The 23,899-nt window shown below is 37.7% G+C and overlaps 1 protein-coding gene across 1 annotated transcript in view; it reads left to right on the top strand.

Moving 5' to 3' along the window:
- Nucleotides 1-23,899, top strand: part of PGSIP6 (plant glycogenin-like starch initiation protein 6) — a 92,453-nt gene continuing 68,554 nt past the window's right edge. The window contains exons 1-4 of the mRNA XM_089460561.1: nt 1-813; nt 4,664-4,784; nt 4,950-5,135; nt 18,426-18,589. Of these exons, the coding sequence (XP_089316687.1) occupies nt 532-813; nt 4,664-4,784; nt 4,950-5,135; nt 18,426-18,589 (753 nt within the window). The 5' untranslated portion in view covers nt 1-531. The remainder of the gene's footprint in view (nt 814-4,663; nt 4,785-4,949; nt 5,136-18,425; nt 18,590-23,899) is intronic.

Here is a 23,899-nt window from a genome sequence, read left to right as displayed (position 1 = left end):
AATATCAAAAAAGCTGATATTTTGCACGTCCCTTCTCGCGTTTCTGGACGAGCATTTATGTTCTCTGTCAAACTCTGTTCGCCCTACGAGCACACGTATAACCCATTCAAATTATTGTCGTTGGTCCCCGTACGCCGGGGAAATCCAACACAACTCCGGAGGCATTCAAATTGCCTGTTCCCTCGTTGAGATTTTGGTTTGCCTATGCAACATGCGTCAAAATAACTGTCAATTCGGCATTCAACCTGCCATACTTCTGTGACCGTCGCACCAGCGCACCACTGTGGAGAAATTTGTGTCTGACCCGTAATGAGTTTCATTAGAATAATTGAATTGCATTCGCCATTTTCTGTTTAGAGATTTTGAGTCAAATCATTCAGTGCCTGTATTTTCTGCGAAAAAAATTGAAACCCAGACTCAAATTCGAGGGTTTCAAAAGTTTCGCGCCCATAGGATCTAGGGCCTTATACCCGACGATCCAGGGCTCCGCCGATCTTGTACCATCCATTAGGAGGGAATCTTGTTTTGAATATGAAGCCGAGGGATCTCTTGTGTTTTCTCGTGGCAGCGGTGTATATTTTGGTGCGATTAGGGTTTGTAGTCGAGAGTGTCCGTTTGGGCGATGGCGGTGTGAAGGTCCAGGTGCCGCGATCGCAGCAAACTTTGGAAGCGTACGCGACTCTTCTTTATGGAGATGAATTTCTACTGGGAGTTCGCGTGCTCGGGAAATCCATAAGGGAAACGGGCACCACTAGGGATATGGTGGCTCTTGTATCAGACGGCGTTTCTCCTTATGGTGTCCAGCTTTTACAGGTATTTTTCTTTTCTCATTTTTCTAAACATTAACGTCCGATGGTTTATGTGTAGGTTTTATTACCGAATTGTCACGGGGTTTTGACTATTGCTTTCCTGTATTTGTACTGATTGTATTGGTGAAAATTGATTTGCTCGTAGCTTAAATGTTTACACCATGTGATTTGAACCTTTGTGCCATAATGTTGAGGCATTTACCTTAATGTGATTCCTAGAGGGTTTGAACCTAGTTACACTTTTCAACATTGGGAAAAGTGGATGGGGACTGTAGCACTGCCAATGGACGCATTGGGTACTGTTGTACTCCCTATGTCTAGGATGCATGGTGTTTAACAACTTGTTCTAGGATCAAGTGTGATTGAAGTTCTACATTTGGACTGACTTTTCACAGTCAAGAGTGGTAAGGTCTTGTGACTCACTCTCGATTGATCTTTCTTCATTATTCGTATCAGTGTTCAGCAGAGCTGAGATGAGATGAGATTCAAAAATGGTACATGACAATAGGATGGAATGATAATAAATGGATTGGCAGGTGGAATTCTCCCTAGTTGAGAGGAAGTGTTAAAATTGGCAACTAGGGCCAAATTCTCTTTTTGGGAAGGTCTTTTGAAGAAGATAATAATGGCATTGAATTCCTCTTTTCGAGAGGACCAAAATCAACCTAAAGATCATCAAATTTGGACAAGGAGAAATGGGTTTTGAATTTATGTAAAATATTAATGTCGACCTCTCCTCTATGTCGGCTCATTATACCCAATAGACACGTCTCTTGTTCCCCATCGAATTATATAAATAGAGGTGCCTTCACCCTCATTTGGACACATCCATTTCTCATTATTCTCTTTGAATTGGACCACAGAAAAGGAAGACCTCCAGCAAAGGTATCAAGGGAAATTTTGTGATCTCTTTAGCCTTCTTCATGAGCTGAGTTCCTCAGGCAGGAGGCCGAGGTTGTTTAGAGGAAGTTTGGGCTTGTATAATCTGTGTTTAAGGGCTATTTTGGGCTGGGTCCATTTCCCTTGCAGGCCACAGTCCCTTAATGAAGATTAGAGGAGTTGATCATGTGGATCTGAAGCCTAAATGTTAACATAGCTTGAACCACACCTACGACGAGTAGCGAAGTATTTTGAAGATATTCTCATGTGTCTGCTGCTATAAGTTAGGGCTGATTTGAGCCCTAACCAGAGTTGAAATTCTGCCTCGATTCAAACTGTCTTGGGAGTTTTATCTTCAGCTCAAAAGGCCGCATTTATTGATTCAGGTTTGAGTCATCTTTGTAGCTGCTTCAACGACATTGATCTCTGGTTAGGGTTGAAGACTGAAGTGGAGATTTGTCTGGGCTATCTCCTTTGTAATTGGACAGTTCTATTTTGACTATGATTGTACTGTCTCTCCACTTCTTTGAACATGTGATATTTATAATAAAGAAGATCGATCAAGGGTTTTCCCCATCTTGGGGTTTTTCCCTAGCTTGAGCCATATCTATGTGTACTCTTGTCTTGAGCCATATGTATGTGTACTCTTGTCTTGGCTTGTCTTCTGCACTTTTGTCTATGTTCTTTCTTTAGTTATTGTCATGATAATAATGTCTTATGTGATTGCTAATGGAAAATTGGGCTAATATGGATCTATAAAGTGACTGTTTTATGCAAAGAACATGTTAACTTAAAAATTTACAATTTCTCTACTAGATGTAGCGAAATAGGAACATAAATGAAAACACAGTCACACAATTCAAAAACACATAGTTGTCCAGTGTACTCAACTGGGAAAACTCTCTGCTTGATGAGAATTTTAACTCGCTCTATCTCTTATATTTTCAACTTCAACCTTAATCTCCTTCTCAATGGCTGATATTAAATCATGATCAATCGATGAGATTAAATCATAAGTTAACATAGGAACTTTTACTTTTTCCTAAGTCTAACTTTAGGAAATAATTAAATTAATATTCTGCTAAAGTGGCAGTCTTCTGTGTTCTTTTGCTAGTCTCAGCACTTAGACAAGAAGAACACTTCTTCTCTACTCCAATCAACAAGATCCTCAGAGGAAACTGGTGTTGAAAAATCTAGGGCAGCTAGATTAGGGTGATTTCTCTTACTTTGATAACTGTTGTGATGTTCTTTTAATTCAACTTGTAGAATTTATAATTAGCTTCTTCTTCTCTTGATTATTATTGTGTTATTATTATCAAACAACTACCAAAACATGAAGATCAAATTGTACAAGTGGACACAAAATGTTGGCTGCAAACTAGGGCCAAAACCTTTCAAAGAGAGGAAAACCCACAAGAATTCTTCTCTTTTTGTAGAACTTTCAAATGACGAATTCCAAGACCTTTAGACCCAAAAACAAAGACCCCTCCAAGACCAAGTCTACCTTCCTTTAGATGAGTCCTTTTTTTCACTAAAGTCAATAATAGTCAAACAACTTCAAAACTTCAAATTTTGGCCTCTATTTCCGAATTTTAGCTACTGCTTCAGGTCTGCAACTTTTCAGCCTCTACTGCAGTTCTGGTTTTCACACGTGTGAGTGATTTTAGGACAGAGCAAGGTCCTTTTGTTCCCTCACTTGGATTGCTTCTTTAGGGCAGAGCAAGCGCCTTTAGATGACTGCAATTTGGTCCTTGCTGCAACAAAGTTTGCCCTAATTTCTTCGCACGTGTGGGATAATGCGGCCCAAAATCAGACTTCAAAACTTTGACTCTCTTCCTTTAGTTCTCCTCTTCTTTGCGAGCTTTTAGGCTTCTTTTTCTTATCTCCTTTTGGAGCTTAATGGATGCTTCTCAAATGAGGTCGAGTATCTTGTATATATACACTTTTTGGGAGTACAAATTGTCATCATGAGGCCGACTTCATGCTTTGTAGGCCGACTTGGTCTTGGAGGGACTTCTGTCACAATTTGACTTAAATAAATTCTTTTGACTTGATAGAAAATGCCCAATAGGGTCTATTACATGTAACAATGACTCTTTTGACTCCTCGCCTCTATGACATAAACCTAGAAGCACTCAATGGGTGCTTTGACCTAAAACAAATTGACCTAGAGCATGAAACCCATGCTATAAATAACAATAATACATTTTCTTTCTCTTTTACATCAAATTTTTTAAATTAATAGTACATGAGATATTATGAAGACTGAACCTCGTTACATATTTCAACAACTGGAAGCAGGGCAGTAGAAGTTCTCATAGAATTTGAGGCTGCCAAGAAGAATCTCATAATAGAAGTCTTGGTGCTAGACAAGGATCGTTGGTTGATCCATGCTGAATGTTGATACTCCTCCATGGCCTTGTGAAGCGGTCTCTATTGCCTTTGAATGGGAGGATGCATGTGATTTCATTGATCTGGTAATATATGTATAAAAGGCAGGGTCTTCTGTACGGTCCTTACTGCTACCTGCAGATGAGATAATCAAGATGGAGGTAATCCCTGCCAAATGGGGTTGGGCTTGGGTGAACCTTGTAAGGTCTGTTGTCTGTCATAGATTGTCTGTCTCAGTAAAGGATCTACCTCCTTTCTGCAGTTACTTTGTTTCGGATTTAGGGAGGAGATGCTCTATGCACTCCTAATTTTTTTACTATTACTTCTCTTCAAGTCCGATCAACCTATTTTGGTCATCAGTGGCCTTTAATATAATTTCTTACTTTCTTTCTACATTATTTTCCCTCTTTATATGAGAAGCTGTGTTTAAATAAAGACATTATAATTATATTATACTACTTTATCAGGAAATTATAGAGGACATAAATTTCCATCTATGATAAGCGTTTCTTACATTTTATTTTACGTCCTGTCTTTAGTAACAAATTAATTTGTTTACTGACTGTTGAATCATAATTGCACAGGCTGATGGGTGGATTGTAGAGCATATTGGTTTATTGGCTAATCCAAACCATAAAAGGCCAAAGAGATTTTGGGGAGTTTACACCAAACTAAAAATATTTAACATGACCAACTACAAGAAAGGTTTTGCCCGTTCACTATCTTACAAATGTATATAGCTATTGATAAAGATTTTAAAATAGCATAAAATCATTTAATAATTATATTTGGAAATCAAGAGACGGATTAGATATGTTTATTACATTCTGGTTTTGTTTTCTTTGTTGATGATTTGAAACTATTTTACAGTTGTCTACCTCGATGCTGACACCGTTGTCCTTAGAAATATTGATGATCTCTTCCAATGCCAAAAGTTCTGTGCAAACTTGAAACATTCTGAAAGGCTGAACTCTGGAGTCATGGTTGTGGAGCCTTCTGAATCAGTTTTCAAGGATATGATGGATAAAGTTTCTACGTTGCCATCTTATACTGGAGGTTTTTACCTGTCCGAAATTTCTTATATTTGTTATTGATTCTATGATAATTGCTTGTTCAAAATTACTACTTCATTGTTTTTTGAAATTTATGTATTATAGTTGAAGCTGCAAAGAACACACGGAAGTAAAATGATAAAGACTGTTTGAGAATCCGCAGATTAGCAACTGAGATGCAAATTAAAATAAAATGGAATAATACAAATCGGGGCTGAGAGAGTTCATGGTAAGAGAACGATGAAAATCTAGTGAATGCCCTCCAGAGTTGAATAATAATGACCATGTTTTTGAGAACAATTATAAAGAAAAGGCATGGCATTATTCATGTGGAGCTTGATGCTGTTTGTGGAAAAAGATAGGACCAATTGTTCTGTAGTGTTCCAATTGATGATTTAGTTTATACTTATAGTGCATTGATGAAAACATTGACATCGAGGATCCGGATATGACCCAACAAGAACATCAAATAATTACTGTGGCACATAAATATATAAAAATAGTTGGTATATAAGATGTAATGGATGCCAAACATCAAAATAAAAAATGAATCCTGATAATTGTCCAATCAAGGACTCACTTGAATTGTTAATAGAAAACGACATCAAATATATGTAAATGTATCACATCATCATGTGTCATTTACAGTGATCAGTCTAGCAACTAGCTTTTGATTCTCTCCAACCCTTTTAGGGAAAATTGAATGGCTTGTCTGCTACAAGGTCCTACAATGCACACCTTGACAACCATTGGTGGGTGTATGAGTATCAATCTGTATAGAAGGTCGTGCTGACAGTGCACATCACCTCAATGTTGACATCCTCCTCTGCCCCTGATGACTAATGGCCATCCTCTCTTGCCCCCTGTGCCTACTGCTGTTTTTCCTGTTGAAGCTTCTGGTAGCTTTGTGTTGGAAATGTAACTAGTTTCGGTCTTCATAATTGTTGTTGTACTCATTTCAATATGTATATCTTATGTAACAAACAAAAGAAGAAATAATTTGTTAGGTCATGGGATTTATTGTGACGAGTCAAGAGAGTCAACATCATGAATATAAGACCTTTCCGGGCAAAATGTACCTTATAATTTTTTTGTTGTTGTTGTCTGAGTTTAGAAAGTCCTGGAAACCTCCAAAATACAAGTTGGCCTAAAGTAGGGAATTCAACGTTTTGGAAAGGCTATAAATACAGAGAACTTTGACCTCATTAGTCACTCGATATCTCTCATGTAAAAAGTTCAACCTGAAGCGAGGAGCAAGAAGAAAGGAAGAGCGAAGGTCTTGAAGGCAAGGAGAATCCAAGAAGAAAAAAAATAAAGTTTGTTTTTGGGTTCTATCTCTCTCACACGTGCGAAAACTAGGGTTGTTGTAGCTTCAAGGAAGGCCAAAATTGCAAGAGATCAAGTTCTTGGAAGAATGAATATTCTGATTTGACTTCGTTGACCTTGGAAATACATTATCTTGCTCAAAGGAGGGTCTCTTGAAGAACTATCTTGTGCCAGAATTAGGGTTTTCACAACAACTACAAGATCAAAGTTGCAAGGTTGAAGTTTTTGAAGCTGGACGCTGGTTGAAGCATGATTGAACCTTATTGATCTAATCCTATTGGAAGGGCTTTTTGGAAGGCTGACTTGGTGCTTGGAGGAGGACTTGGTCTAAGGTTGGGTCTTGGTTGTCTCATTTGAAGCAAATTCTATAAGAAGAAGAGATTTTTCTGAGTTTTTCCCATTGGAGGGATTTTTCCCTAGCTTGGAGCCTAATTTTTGTGCGCACTGTCTTTACTATTTTGCTCTTGATAATTGTTTGATGAAGAAGAAATAATAAAGAAAACACAAAAAAATAAATAAAGTTTACAAGCAATTATTAAGGTTAAGGAAAATTTGAATTAATAGTTGCCACATTGCATTTTCCAACTTTTCGTAAGGTCTTTTGCATAGGCTTGGTGTCTTAGCACGTGGGAGATGATTTATTGCCTCTTTAGGTGCTTTCTTGGTGGAGTAAGTGATTTGTCTCTTCTTTCCTAAGTCTAATTTAGGAAAAATACAATAAGTAAATTCAATTAACTATTATTGTGGACTATTAAGGCATTTTCTAAAGATAAGTAATTTAATTATTTGAGTGACTTGGAAATAATCTCAACCATTGATCTCCAAGATCTTCTAGAAGGGAGATTAAGGTTAGGGATTTGGGCTTAATGAATATTATAAAAGAGGTTCAGCAAAGAGGTGAAGACACACAAGAACTCAAGAGAGCGAGTCACAACAAGAGAGTGCAAGTGCAGAGTAGGAGAATTACGGGAGAATTTGAGGGTAAATCCAGTAGGCTGTAGGATAACCACCCGGAATATCTCAAAAAATCCCATGAAATTTCTGAGTTTTTTATAGTTTGGTTCACTGTGGTATTTTCATAAACAGTTTGCATACAAGAGCTGTAGGTAACCGTTTGTGAACAATATTCAACATATGCCCAAAAATAAAGCTTCAAATAACATGGACTGATTTGTCTTGAATTTCGGAATATATATAGTGCTGATACAAATTATATAATGGTAAATATAAATATGAACCACCACTCTACCAACTGGACATAAGAGTACACAGGGAATAGTAAGAAGAGATAGAACCTGGAAATTATTTCAGAACTGTAGACATTGTATACCAGATACACAAAGGGAATAATATCAGCAGTATAGAGTCCAAGTATATACGCTCCAGGCTGACCGTAGCAGTGGCTTTGAAACTGATGTACAACTTAGAAAATGACTCAGCAACCTGCACCGATCACTGTAGCAGAGAATCATGCCCCATCAACTCCCAAAATAACAAACAATACTGTAGAAAGGATTCAGCAAATGAATGGGAGTAATGGCAGCTTAAGGAGAATGGCTCACTGCCCAAAATAACTCTGGAACTCAGTCGCCTTTTTAATGCGTCCAATCACATCCAATAGAAAGGAGATATACGCAGCCCATAAAGGGAGTAACTCAACCGTTTCTCAGCGAATAAACTCAGGCAAATAATGAGGGTGGCCTGTGTCCATTCCAACAAGGAAAACTTGGCCCTTTCTCACACTAAACTTGACCCTCTTTCAGTGTCAAACTCGGCTTCATACAGCAGTCAGGAATCTCGATTTATCACCTCAGAACTTTGACGCACAGACTAAAAATGACTTTGGCCTCTATGGCAGTGAAACTCATTCCTTCTTCAGCTTGGAATCTCCTTCTTTCAATGGGTATGCACAACCTGTCCAAGAGATGAGGAAAAACCCAAATTAGAAGATAAAATCAAGTTGATAACATGGTTACCTCTATTATCTTCTTTGAATCTACTTCTTCAATGAAGCCCAATGGCGAACTCTGAGTGACTCTGCTCTCCAAGTAGCGAGGGTGTATAGTTTCAACATCCAAACTAACAATATGCAAGCAAGGTTTCCAAAACCCTAGTCTCTTTTCCAAAAGCTCTCCAAAATTTCATTTTCTCAAATGAAAAAAGACTATAGTGAGGACCCCCTTCATTTCCCTTTTTATAACTCATCTGCCACTTTTGTCACCATTTTACCTTTTTCCCCTAATTAAATAATAAAAACACTTTTCCCTTCTTTATTTAGTAAAATGACTTTTATTAACTAATTAAAGGCAGTATTAACGGCGAGAAATGCTTAATTCGCCTCCATGATCACACCAACCACCTAAAGCCCCTTTTTATCATCTTGCCATGTAGATCTTTTTGCTCCAATTCCAACGAGCTATTACACTATGGGGGCCGAGTTAGAGGTTCTAGAATCCAATTATTGTAATTTTCTTTGTATCTTTGTGGGTTGAAAACCTAGATTTTCCAAATTAGTAAATGACGAAGAATTGTTGTGGGTGAATTATTTTTGCAATGTGTGATTGATCTCTCTCATTTAAATTCCGCTTCATATATATATTTTTAGAGGTTAAAAATACCAATGATTTTATTTTTTGGTAATTCAATATTTAGTTTGCTAAATAAATAAATCGTTGGAAATAAAATTAATTGCCATAAGAAAATAAATCCGGATTGATATTTAGAAATTTAACATTTCCTCTGAGCACTCTGGTGCCTCTGCCATAATAGTAATCAATGAATGAATTGAATTGATTTATATGAGCAAATGAAGCTCAATAAGTAATACACAGATATTTACAGAAATAGAAACATCAAGTTTCTATTAGGAAATAGAAACAACCAGTTTCTTCTAAGAAATTGCTAAAAAGATAAAAAATTAAAATAGAAACAGCTAATAAGAATGAGCATTAATCACTAAATAGCATTTTCTAATATCCTCCATTAATGCTCAATCTATTTACAACACTGATAGACCCTTTGAATTTTACAAACTTATCAGGACCAAGAGGCTTAGTGAAGATGTCGGCGGGTTGCTCTGTTGTGGGAACATATCGCAACTGAACGGATCCGTCTTCAACAAGTTGGCGATTGTAGTGACAATGGGTTTCTACATGCTTTGTTCGTTCATGAAAGATTGGATTCTTGGCAAGTTTGAGCACTCCTTGATTATCATAGAACAAGGGAGTAGGACTTGTTTGGAAAACATGCATATCCGTAGACATACGTCGAAGCCAAACTGCCTCACAAGATGCCTTAATTGCTCTTCGATACTCTGCTTTTGTTGAGGAAAGAGCCACTGCCTGTTGCTTCTTACTAGTCCAGGTGACAGCACCAGATCCTAGACTAAACACATACCCAGCTGTAGATTTAATGTCATCAACCGAACTGGCCTAGTCAGAATCTGTGTAACCACTGAGTATAGGATCGGAACTTCGAGTGTACAAAAGTCCATAATCAGGAGTGCCACGCACATAACGTAGCACACGCTTCGTTGCTATCCAATGATTAGCCTTAGGAGCTGACATGAAGCGGGAAATGTAGCTCACTGCAAAACTGATGTTAGGTCTAGTGGTAGTAAGGTAGATGAGGCTGCCCACTAATTGCCTGAATAAAGTTTCATCCACAAGGGGTGAGGATGACTGAGCTAAAAGTTTGAGCCCTGGTTCCATAGGAGTCGTGGCAGGTTTGTAATCCTGCATTCGGAATCTGTCCACAAGATTTCTAGCATACTTGAACTGAGAGAGAAAGATGTTGTTCTTAGTTTGCCAGACTTCAACCCCCAAACAGTAATGAAGAAGTCCTAAATGTGTCATATCAAAAGTGCTGCACAAATCCTGTTTGATCCCATGGATCAAATGTGTTGAGCTGCCAGTAATGATAAGATCAACCACATAGACAACCACAAACAGAATATCATCACCAGTATGCTTGATATACAGGTTTGCATTAGATGGACTCCGCTAAAAACCATGATCTGTGAGGTACTGATCAATTTTCATGTACCAAGCCCGAGGAGCTTGTTTTAGACCATAGAGTGCTTTGACTAATCTACAGAATTTCTGTTCTTGATCGACAACCTTGAATCCTGGAGGTTGCGTCATGTAGACTTCTTCCTGTAAGTCACCATTCAGAAAAGCACTCTTTACATCCATCTGATGGACTTTCCAATTGAACTGAGCTGCTAAGGCAAGGACAAGCCGTATGGTACTCATCTTGGCTGTAGGAGCAAAGGTCTCCTCGTAGTTAATGCCTTCCTTCTGTGAGAACCCTCGAGCAACAAGGCAAGCTTTATACTTGTCTAGGGTTCTGTCTGCTTTGTATTTCACTTTATACACCCATTTGCAGCTAATGGGCTTTTTCCCTGCAGGAAGATCAGAAAGGGTCCAAGTGTGATTCTTCTGAAGACTTTGGAATTTAGCTTCCATAGCTTGTTCCCACTCAGGTGTACCCTTAGCCTCAGAATAGGTTAGAGGCCCAAAAATACTGTGCAGGTTAGCCATAAGAGCAAAATTTACTGTAGACTGTTGTTTGCTCTTATGTCTAGATGTTCTACCTTTAAGGAGCTCATTATCCCAGAGATCACCAATGGTTTTAGCCCACCATTTAGGCTGGAGAGTAGAGGAACCAATATCAGGAGGAGATGGAGAAGGCTCAGGAACAGTAGGAGCAGCAAGAGGAGGGTTATTTTCCGGAGGAAGCTCAGGTAGTGCATCATCAAATACTGTTGTTGCATCATCCCTCCCATCAGGTGGACCTATCGGAAGAAAAACATTGTGAGACTGATCCTCAGAACATTGCTTAGAAGGAGGAGACTGAAAGAATCCTCTGTCTTCATCAAATACTACATCACGACTGAAGCTAAGACGACTGGTGGCTATATCTATCAACCTATAGGCCTTGTGATGATCACTGTACCCTGTCATCAAGAGTTTTTGGCTTTTGGAATCCAACTTAGAGCGCTTAGCAACTGGAATCCAAACATATGCAACTGAGCCAAATACTTTGAGGTGACTGATCTTAGGCTTACGGCCAGACCAAACCTCTTCAGGAGTCTTCCCCTTAACAACCTGAGTAGGTGATTGATTAAGAAGATAGACAACAGTAAATACTGCTTCAGCGCAGAATTTGTTCGGAACATTCCTGTGTTGTAACATGGAACGAGCCATTTCAACAACCGTACGATTGCGACGTTCGACAACATTGTTCTACTGAGGAGTGTAGGGTGTAGTTAACTGACGTTTGATGCCATGAGTATCACAGAAGTTGGAGAAAGCAGAAGAACAAAATTCCCCCCGTTATCTGTCCTAAGAGTTATGATATTATAGCCAGACTCTTTTTCAACTAAGGTTTTAAACTTCTGAAAAATACTAAATACATCAGATTTATATTTTAGAAAATACACCCACATCTTTTCTACTAAAATCATCTACAATAAGCAAAAAATATTTGCAACCAGTAATAGAAGATGTATGCATAGGACCACAAATATCAGCATGAATTAACCGGAGTACCTTAGATGCGTGCCAAGATTCTCCATCCTTGAATGAAGACCGATGTTGCTTGCTAGCTTGACAGGTGCCGCATACTCCCAACTGCTGAGTTTGAATATCAGGTAACCTTGACACAAGTCCCTCCTGAGAGAGCTGAGAGAGATACTGCATGTTTAGATGCCCATATCGTTGATGCCATAGAGTGCTGATGGGAGAAACGCCAGCTGCTAGAGCTACTTTTGGAGAATCTCCAGTGTCAAGAAGCCTGTATAGACCATGATCTTTTAGGCCAACAACAACCGTAAGACTAGTGTCCCTGTCGATAATGGAGCACTTGTGCGCACTGAACATTACATCAAGCTGAGGAGAGTTTCTCGTAATCTGGCTGACAGACAACAGATTAATTTCCATACTAGGAACGTAGTACACATTCAGGAAGATGAGTGTGCGCCCACCAGACTAGATCTGAACTGTACCTTTGCCAACTACTGTGTACTTTCACCTTCGCTGAATACTACTGAATCACTGAAAGGTGAGAAGTCAATAAACCAGTCATGCCTGTGAGAGAAATGGCGTGATGCACCAGAGTCAATGTACCAGGCCGAAGACGGGATATGATCTGAAGACCTTTTAGCCATAAAGGCGTAAAACGCAGATTCTGTCTGCTCGGAATGTTCTGCAACATTCGCTGTCTGATGGGGCTCTCCCTGTTTCTTCTTTTCAGAAGCAATCCTTTGTCGGCAATCTTTCTTCATGTGGCAGAATTTGTGACAGTAATTACACTGCACATTTTTCTTCCTAGCAGGATCAAAAAACTGAGAAGAACCTTTCTGCTGAAAGGACTGAGAGGATTGATATTTGGCAGCAAAAGCATTTTCTGAGGAGGCTGATGAAGCACCACTACCAAACTGTTGTTTCCAACGATCTTGTTGCATGAGTTTGGTGCATAACTCCAGAAACTTCAGATCAACATTAGTGGAGGTAATGTTGAGTGTTTCTATGAAGTGCTCATAATATTTTGGTAGACTTTTCAAAGTGATGACTACCATATCTTCTTCCTCCATGGCCCGACCAATGGCTTCGAGCTATCTCGAATGTCTTTAATCTTGTTAAGATGTTCCTGTAAAGACATATGTTCGTCCATCATGATGGAGAACAACTGATTCTTTAGAAAGAAAGCTCTGCTCTTGTCAGATGTTTCATGCAATTCCTTCAAATGTTGCTAGATTTCGGCAGCTGTCTTGCCAGAAGGGATCTGTGGTAACTGCTCATCAGTCACAGAAAGTTTGAGAAGCATAACAACCTCTTGATTTCGATCATCAAACTTATTTTGATATGTACCAGGTGTACCAGGACGGAGCTATTTGCCCAAAACAAGTTGGTCAAGACGCCTATATTAAAAAATGGTCAACATTCTCTGTTTCAGATGTTATAATTGGTGCCATTAAAGCGTTGATTGCCTTCTAACATCAAATTGGTTAGCGAGGCCATCTGCACGTTTCACAAGATACAAAAAACAATAAAGCGGTCCAACACGGATTTCAATGCAGATGCCGATTGATCTAGACAGAATCTAACAGGTGCTGGAAACAAAATTCAAATCCTGCTGACTCGAAAATCGAGGCACGGAAAACGATACACCCAGAAAATTCTAACGACTACCTAGTTGAGATATCACAAAACCCACATCAAATCTGTAATCGGAAATTTTTTTCGATGAATGAAAAAGTAAAATACCTTGGTCGAAAAAAAAACGAGCCACGAAAAAAAAATCACCGCAATAATGGACGAATTCTCGAGCTGGAGCCATCGGAATGATAATTTCTGTTTCATTTGAATTCAAAGGAAGTGAGACAGGAGTTGCGTAGATCTCGAACCCATGATCGAGGTTCGAATTTATTGGCACGACCGGGACTTCTTCGTCCTTGATGAATCCGAAGAACGCCGTCTCTCAGATTGAAAAGCAATTCCGTGATCCCGCCCGCAACGTTCACTTTCCGCCGGCAACTTTCACTTCAAAACCCTTCGTGAACTCAACAGAGCCTATTAGCAGCGATCAGAGGAGAATTTCCTTAGAAGGATGGGAAGTTTGAGCCAGTCGTTTCAAAGAACGTTGTCCACTACGTGCCTATTGGCTGTCGTGAAATTCCAAAAGCAGGAGGTTACCTAAATGCTGTACACGCTGTATACTTTCCACGCACGCTGTATACTTATGGGAGAGGAAGATGAAGCAACAACCATGCCACCCCCACCATCTAGTAGCAGTGCTCGAGTTCCAAGTCTTGCTCCTTTGCTGTCGCCGCTTCCATGTACATCCTCACGTGGAGGGCATGTGCCCTCTGGTTCTGGTCGTCAGACTATGTAGGAGGAGACTCATAGAAGACCACCATGCCCTGCTCATAAATTAGACATTATTCGTGGTGCCAAGAGGAAGATGTAGATGATAGATTTACTTGTCTTTTCTAGTTTCTAGTAGTTTTTATAATTGTTGACTCTTTCATATTTATTATGATATTTTTTGTAAACAATATATGACAATTTAAGTTTGAATTTGAAGTTGGCAATTATAACTCATTGGTAATGAATTATGAATATGATGCTTCGTGAAAGTTGAAAGTTTTCTCATTTCATTTCATTTTATAACATTTCATTTCATGTTAGATATTGTTTGTTGTAATGGTTACACTTAGCTTACAAGTAGGTGATCAATGATGATAAATGTTATATATTGAATTTTGAAGGCTTGAAACTTTAAGATTGATGAATCTTGATTCGTGAGACTCAATATCTTGTATGTTACTAACTTGTGGACGTGGTTGATGAAGATTATAACTTCTAGATGATTGTTGTTATATGGTTCAATCTATGTTTTTTTATATCTAATTCATCATTCTACGTGTTTTTGTTAACATATATGCATCAAAATATAAAAAATATACATCTGCGATTCGCTCCCAAACCGGGAGCTTCTGAAAATGTCGCTCCCGCTCCCAAGTAACCTTGATTTACACTTCACTGAGAATAATTGATGAAGTTTCAAGGTTGCAAGATGCAAAATAAGTCTCTAGGAACATTAATTCATCATTATCTATGAGTAATGCATGCAATACATTCAGTAATCCCAACGTTCTCATAAATTCACATTATATTAGGGCACATTCATGACCGTGACATGATATTCCATGCATTAGACATGTAACAATGTAAAATATAGCATTAAAGGGTACTTACAAGACAAGATAGCGAAATTTTCCACAAACCAAAATGCATCCAAACATCCAATTTCTTCCAACAATTGCAGGTCTGAATTCTTTTTACAAGAGATATCGAAATCCAAGTGATGATGAAAGATCAAACGAGCCCTCTGTTATTTATATGAGGCTCCTCAAGGTCATTTTGGTCCAATTTAGCGTAATCAAGCCACTGATAATATTTTAACTACTAAAGTGAATGATAAGCCATACAAAGAGGTTTGAAATAGTGCAAAATGGAGTATCCAATTAGCGATATCAAAGTGTGCCTAATGGTTAAGAATATGTGCTTCCTCATAAGAGGTCACATGGTTAAATCAATGTTGAGAAACCAAGTGCTAGTAGAGAATGATTGATTTCTCTATCTTGATAATTACTTGTGAGTGGTTGTTGACTTCTTTTTATCTATATTATCTTCCCCATCAAGCAATTATACAAATGTGCAAACCATAAAGATCACAAAGAGACAAAGAACACCAAAAATTAGGATCCAAGTTAGGGTAAATCCCCACAGGGGGAAACCAAACAATCCTCTTCTTATAGAAACAAATCAAAGTGAGATATCCAAGACTCAAAGACCAAGACCAACATTGCCGAAAGACCCAAATTAGCCCTCCTCCAATTCTTCTCCAACAACACAAAGTCAACAAAGGTTAAAACTAGTCATATTCTTCTCAAATCAGGTCAAATCATAGAAAAACTCGGACCTGCAGTGAAGGTCGAAGTTTGGCCTTGTAGTAGCCTCAGAAAATTACAGATTTTTTGCACGCGAGTAAAATAATAGCAGAAATCGTGATTTTTTTCTCTCATTTAACTTCGACTCTCTCTTCTTTGGCTTCGACTATCTTTTTTTTTCTTCTTGGCACAAATCCATGTGTGATTGATGATGAGTGAATGTGTCTTCGAGAGGTCGAGTTGACTCTAAATATACATGTCCAAGAGGGTTGAATAGCTGCCTCTAGGGCTGACTTGTCCAAGGAGGGCCGACTTGGTCTTGTTGAATATTTGACTCAACATAAAATTCTTTTCCTTTTTCTTTCAAAAGTCCAAATGCGACTTGATTCAAATAGATTTCTTTTGACTCACAATAAATTCTCTTTTGACTCTTTTGACTCTGAAAGCATGAAGAACATGCTTTCACTAATAAATAAAATAATAATGAATATAATAAATACATCAATGATACATTTGAATTACATTATGAAGATCGACACTAGTTACATTTTCAACAATCTAGAGCGGGGTAGAGTAGGTGGGTCTCACTATGTGGAGGTGGGTCCTTTGCCCCATAAACAAGGGGGTCTCATACACCAGTTTGGTGTTTGGCTTGGCAGTGCCCTTAAAATCATATATATATATATATATATATATATATATAGGAATCAACAATTGCGTCGGTTTTGTACTTGCATGACATAGGGTTGATTCCAACTGCTACCACTATAACCTCTAGGTGCCTATATATGCCCCTTCCGCATACATGGGTTAATGAATAGGATTTCAACCTCAGATCTCATTGTTTACATAATACTTCATAACACAACCATTGCCCATTGAGCACACCCCTAGGGGCTCAACTTATATATATTAATAATATTGTATATATAACTTATATATGTGTGTATGTATAATAAATTTTATTATAATTTTTATTTTGTGTAATATATATATATATATATATATATATATATATATATATATATATATATGTATAACTTCATGCCTTATACAATAGGTTTATATTTAATAGGACTATATAAGTTATATTGTGTATGAGTAGATTTTTCAAAATTTTTAAATATTTTTTTCATATCTATTATTGATGCTCCCAATTTGTGGCTTCTTGCAAATTTGGGCAAAATTTCTGGGCTCTGGCCATACCAAATACTCATATCCCTGCTTCCAACACTCCCATGTTTGTGATCTTGTGCAACATGACTATTTTGTCATGCACCTGCCCTGATCAATGACCCCTTCGATAAAGGCTTTTAAACAAAATTTATCTGATTTTGTCTTTAACATGTGTGCAAGCGGATTTAACAAACATTGTACTGCTGGGACAAGGTGATGAGAAACTAAGGAGGGTCCTGCGCTACCCATTCATCCAACCATCAAACATTATCATGCAGCTAGTGTTCCCCCATGATTTTGTTAGGTCCTCCAATCTAGTATTCATATCAACCGTTTCCTTTTGAAGAATTAGTCCTTGCAACTCGTCATAGGTATGGGCTTTGTACCTTTGGCCAACAACAACGACAACATCAACATTCATTGGAAGAACAGAAGAAATTTTCAACTCCAAATTTCAAGGGTAGGGAAAAATAAAGAGAAGAAATGAAGATGGAATGATACTAGTAAAAAAGAAATAGATGTGTAAAATTATAAATTGTTCTATGACCCTTGAAAAATCGATAGTAAGAGGCAAGCAGCATGCTCTTTGAAGTTTGCATATCCTTGCATAATATCGAAAAGAGCTACTCAAAAGGTGGAATTTTAGCAAATACCTGGGAATATGAAAATTGTATATGGAAATCAATACCTACTCCAAGATTATTTTTTAACTGCAATGAAAATGATTGCATTGCCATCCTAAGATTGATGGGTGAAGATGATAAACTCCTCTCCCAATCTACAATGACTGAAAAGGCAAATAACCCCAAAAAATTGATTTTAACCCTTTATAGGCGCTTCTGCACAGGATGGTGATTTTTGCTTGGTCAGGATGCAATTTTTGCTATAAATTGCAATCTCCCATTTTGTGCAAAACAAATTTTCGTTTTTGAGTTGGAATTGCTAAAATGTGCGATTTTGGCAATAAATATGCCATTTTTACATTTATGGTTTATACTATATGGCATATAGAAAATCAGCTATTTCCTAGCTTTTCAATTCTTGAGACACTATCAAAATCTTTCAAATTGAATATCCTTCTTTCTACCCACTTTGTATTTCTCTTATTATCGTAAGTGTTGAGTACGATGGTTCCTAAATGAGCCTTGTGGTTTTATTTCATGAGCATTAAGACCACCTCTGGGTAGATTGTTTTCAACCTAGTAATATCATGGTTGGCTACCTATGTGCTTAATTGGAACATAAAAAATTTACAAACCTTTGATTAGTATTTTTGATTTCTTGTATAGGCTAAGGATTTCTTTATCCTAACTTTTATTTTCTAATATTTTGCAGGAGATCAAGGTTTTCTTAATTCATACTATGCAGATTTTCCCAATGCTCGACTTTTTGAACCAAATTTATCTGCGGATCAACTGAAATCTAGACCCGAGCCTTCCATGGAACGACTATCAACACTGTATAATGCAGATGTTGGTTTGTACATGCTGGCCAACAAGGTATTTTAAATGTTTAATATTTTTCCGTTTGGATTTGTCAGTTGCGGGGAGGAGAGAGTTGCAACAAGAGAACATCACTTTCTTGCATGCGTGTTCAGATCTTTGTGGCCATTTTAGAATGGTTGTTGTGATGAAAAGTCTTGAAACACTGGCTGGGTTTTGGGGAGTTTTTGAAATTAACATGGGAAGGGATGAATCATGCTGCCCTTATCGGATTGGAACCTTTTTTGGCTAGTAAAAGAAATTATAGTAAGGATTGTACGGAAATTACAAACTGAATAAGCAGGGGAAAGGTTGCTGCTCTGAATTCTGATTGTCTGTACAGAGTTTTCAGACAAGCATTCAACTTTACAAAAATGTTTCATTCTAGTATTGACTATTTTAACTTGTCAAGCTAACAAACACGAAACAATACTTATCATTCTAGTATTAAGCCAAGTTAGTCTTTCTGAGACGGCTTGTCTAGGAAGTCTTCATTGTACATTACTGATGGCTGAGGAGTCTTTGAATATGTGCCTTTTGGATGAAGTCTTCATTGTACATTACTGATGGCTGAGGAGTCTTTGAAGTTGTGCCTTCTGGATGAATTACTCCCATTTCTTTCTCTGGTGTAGCTTTCCTCCTGCAACTTTTCCTGGCATTTTCTTGTAGTTGAGGCATTTCTGGATTCCTGCCTGCCTGCCAATCATGTACATTAGGAGGTCTTTGTACCCTTTGTTGGTTTTCATACCTTTTTTTAATTATTCACTTTCCCAGGCTCTGTAAACCTGCATGAATCTCTTGTTTGATTTCATATAGTACTGAGAATATGTTTCTTCTAAACCCGGACTCATTTGTTTCAGTTCACCTATAGATTTCTCCTTTTTCGTTGCAGCACTGGCTGCCCTTTTACTATCTGTTCATACTGTCTCCTTGATTTTGAGGACTAAGAGAATCCATCTGAGACATAATACCTTGGTTTCATATAATTCTCTATTGCTGGAAGATTTGTTTTATCATTCCTTTGTTGTTTTGCTTTAGCATTATCACTGGTTGTTGGGTGCCCCTTCTATATCTATGGCTTTCCTTTTTCCATGGTCTTTTGAAATATCTGCGTGTACTTTGAAGTTTGGAATGAACCTTATTTCCTCATTCACACCTTCAAGTAAATGGAGCACTTGTATCTCAATTACTTGCTAGCAAATCTTTGATTTGTAGCTTATATGCATTTTTTGTTAAATCTCTTAACATCACAACAGAACATTAAATACCATGGATTAGTTAAAACCCACAATTTCTAGATGTGAATTAACAGATAGAATAAGTCAGATCGGAGACCAAGATATATGGTGGAAAACCTTCATGGGGAAGAAAACCCACTCCAAAATGCTCTGTTGCAGTGACTAAATGATTTCTCTGTACATAGAAACCCTCTTCAAAATGTTCCCTTGCATTGATCAAATGATTTCATAGTACATAATTTCAGCTGCTAGCAATTTTCAACTGTAATTCTAAATCACTGCGAGCCACTGGTAGGTCAATAGTGGTTTATGCAAGACAAAGGAAGTTTACTGGGTCCAACCACATTATAGAGCAGTCTTGGGTTTGTCAGTGCACAAGCAGCTCTTATTGTCCATGATATTGGGCACCCTATGCTTACCCAACCAGATAGGAGCTAGTTTTCCTCCATGATAGCTGTTGTTATGCTAGTTATCAGAAATCACTAGTCCTTTCTGCTATTTTCTGCTGCTCCTTGCCACAGAGTTGGGACAAGTGTTGTGCTAGTGAAGCTGCCTTCTACCTTTCCTCATCAATAATCCTCTACGAATGGTAGGATCCAACAATCTACGTAGGGTTGAAAACCAAGGCTTAATCTCAGATTGGGAGAGCTGATCACCCAAGACAAGAATGTGCGGACCATCAATCATTTGCTAGAACCATAATTCATCACCACCCTCTCTCCTTAAAGAGTATGTATTCATAGCCCAAGCTAATTGTTGTTTTTGACAAAACACGATTTAAAGAATGTGCTTTGTCCTCTAATAGAAATGGTCCTGTGCGTAAACTTGCAACTCTCTTTCCATATTAACGATTGGATGTGCATAAGCATACAAGCTCTCTCAAATTATCATTTGGATGTGCATCTCCTTACAAATTCGATGTGGATCATTGGAGCCTGTTGCTGCTTGTCCACTCATAGGCCCCTCTATCTTGGTTACCTTCCTAGGCAATCATTGTGCATTATTTTATCATTATGCTCAATGGTCTTTATTTTTGGTTCAAAGATGTATTGCACTAAGTGTTTTTTTGGTTATATGCGCTCTTGCTATATATATGTTAACTTTTGCGCATTCGTGTATAAATATTTTAGATTGATATGGTAGCACATGAATATACATATGTTTTTCTTTAAAATTTGAATCTTTTATGTATTTTTTGGTTGATTGGTTTTTTTTATTTGGTTTTCCCGATTTCAGACTTGTTCTCGGTTTGGCGGGGCCGATTGGTTTGATGATTGGTTAAGTTTTGATTACATTGATCACTGGCACTCACAGAGCTGCATGGCTCACTCAAAGTCACCAATTCTCACACGTAAGCACGAAACTCACATAGAGTCACAACTGCTTACGCAAATCTACAAGGCTTGTTCATAGTCACCAATGCTCACACTGAGCTACAAGACTCATGCAGAGTTGCCAACAAGTACAAAAAGATGCCAACACACCTTGTTTAGGATGCGAAAAGGTTCCATTTGTAATTTTTCCTTTGGTTCCACGTGAATCATGTTAGAAAATCAGAAAGGCATACAGATTCTCTTATATTGATAATTACTTGTGATATTCTTGTAGTCTTATTATCTTTTCTTTATGTTTTTTCTTTATATATTTGTTTCATCAAGCAATCATCAAATCAAAACATGTAGATCAACGATACTAGATGTAGGCACTCAACCATGCTAAAACCCCTCTATAGGGGAAAACCCAGTCAAACTCATCCACAAGTAAATCAAACTGGTCTTCTTGTCCAACAACTTTACCCAACAACAATCTAGAATTTTGACCCCCAACTACTTCAAAATTTCGGCCTAGCAACAATACTGCAATTTTGGCCCTTCCAACAACCTAGTAACTTCGCACATGTGAGACAAGTAAAGAGAAAATTTGTCTTCTTATGCTTGACAAAGTCTTCCTTTTCTTTTGCTAGGGTTTCCTTTCTTTTCCTTGAATTTCACTCCCTTTTTCTGCCTCCAACAATTGCAAATTGAACTTCTTGTGGATGTGCTCGAAATGAGTCGAGTTGCTATCCTTTTATGGTGGTTTCTTTCTCTCTAATTAGGCTAACTTGTCCAGGTTGAGGCCGACTTGGTGGAGGACGCCTAAATGACCTATTTTACATAAAAATAAGTTTATTTCTTGATTGACAAATCCCAAAAAAGGCCTTTTACATTATGACATGGACAAGGACACTTGACATAAACCCTAGAAGCCTACAATGGAGGCTTTGACCTAAAAATCATTGAACCAAGCATGAAACCCATGCTTTAATAAGTCAATTTCTTTTATAACAAAATTTCTTTTAACAAATACATTACACCATGACTCAAATACAATTATGAAGACCGATACTAGTTACATTTTTCAACACTCCCTCTTAACTAGGGAGGTATTCATAATTACATATGTCTAAACTTTAAAGGTACATGGAAGATCTCAAAATGATATACTCTATGAAGATTCACAACACACGCAGTGCTACAAATAGATACCTGACTAGGGTACTCTAATCGAGTGGGACTAAGGTGTACTCGAGTTTCAGCCAGTCTAGGTACCATCAGGGTTTTTTGCTTTAACACCAACCCAAGGATCAAGGTGCGTATCCAAGGTCAGAGCTCCATGACCAACGCCACCCTCCCTACTTCAGGATCTAGACATCAACACATAGGCAAGCCAGATGTCCTCTTAAGCATCTTGTTGCGACAAGATGCATCATCTCTCCTTATCAACTAAATCAGATATATATCCACCACTCCAAGCATGCTTCAAACGTTTAACCTTTTTACAGAGAGATCTTGTATATTCACGACTCCAATTAGTAATAAACCTTCAAATATATATACAAGTAAACACAAACTTTCGGGGTCCTTAATCATCCTAATGCTACTTATATCATCATCAAGTTATCCAAATACAACTGGTCCAAAACTTTCTTCTTTCACTTCTTCAGTAGTACCAAATACAACTTCAATATTTCTCAAGTATTTTTCATGAACATCCAGTTGTAGTTCTTTTATTCTTTCTTTGGTTTCATTCTTTCTTGAATGTATTTACTTATGAGTGTCATAATATGTCCTCCCTCTCAACTGGGGAGGTATACCTTTTCTTGTATCCAAGCTCCCTTTCAACTTAGGGAGAACAACAACATGGAATATACTTCATGTCTTCAAGGTCGTCTTCATCATCATCATTCTTATAGCTTCCTTCATCATGCTCATCGTTATTGTCATCTTCAATTATGAATGTCCACAACATTTTGAACATTATGTACCTGCAAAACTTTAATAGCAAGTACAACAAAATACAAATATACAGAAGCATGAAGTCAACTATATCAAAAATCATGTTATTACAAGGGAAGCGTCAACACATTCAACCTTTAGACATCAAATACCTAAACCTAGTTAGGTTCACATTTAGCAAGGGTCACATATTTTATATTCAGGACTTCAAAAAGTTGCTAGGGTTTTGTCACAAACCCTAGATTCCATCATCAAGATATAAAGCAACTCAATCAAGATATCAATCCAATCATAGCAATATACATCTACGGCTTCAATATTATGTCCTAGAATTCATAATAGATTTTACTAGGGTTTTGTTACGAACCCTAGATTCTATTGATCAACAATCAAGTTATCATACTCGCATACACATATCTAGGATTTCATTATCATGCATTGGCATCTCATATCAATATCTACTAGGTAAACCCAAGATTAATACATCAAAGTTAGTTCTACAACAATTTTGACCAGGCTAGGGTTTCGATCATACAAATGAATATACACCTAGGGTTTCATCCCTAGGATCTTACTTTAGTTATTACAAGGGTTTTGTTCATAAACCCCAAAATTCTAGTGTTTCATTAACAACAAACCCTAAAGGACTAAGGTTTTTACCATAACATTATCAAAACCCTAAACTTCAAAAGAATAGGATTTTTAGACTTTATCAACCCTAGAGTAGACTAGGATTTTATTATTAACATCGACACACCCTTAGCATTAAGAGGCAATGGCTTTATAGTGAACCCTAAAGGTTATGGTTTCGCAAA

This window comes from Pinus tabuliformis, chromosome 7, assembly GCF_031772625.1.
Source record: "Pinus tabuliformis cultivar Carrire ecotype Pingquan chromosome 7, CPIR1, whole genome shotgun sequence".
NCBI classification, from domain to species: Eukaryota; Viridiplantae; Streptophyta; class Pinopsida; order Pinales; family Pinaceae; genus Pinus; species Pinus tabuliformis.
Note: the sequence above shows the minus strand (reverse complement) of the source record. Positions and strands in the feature narration are given on the sequence as shown.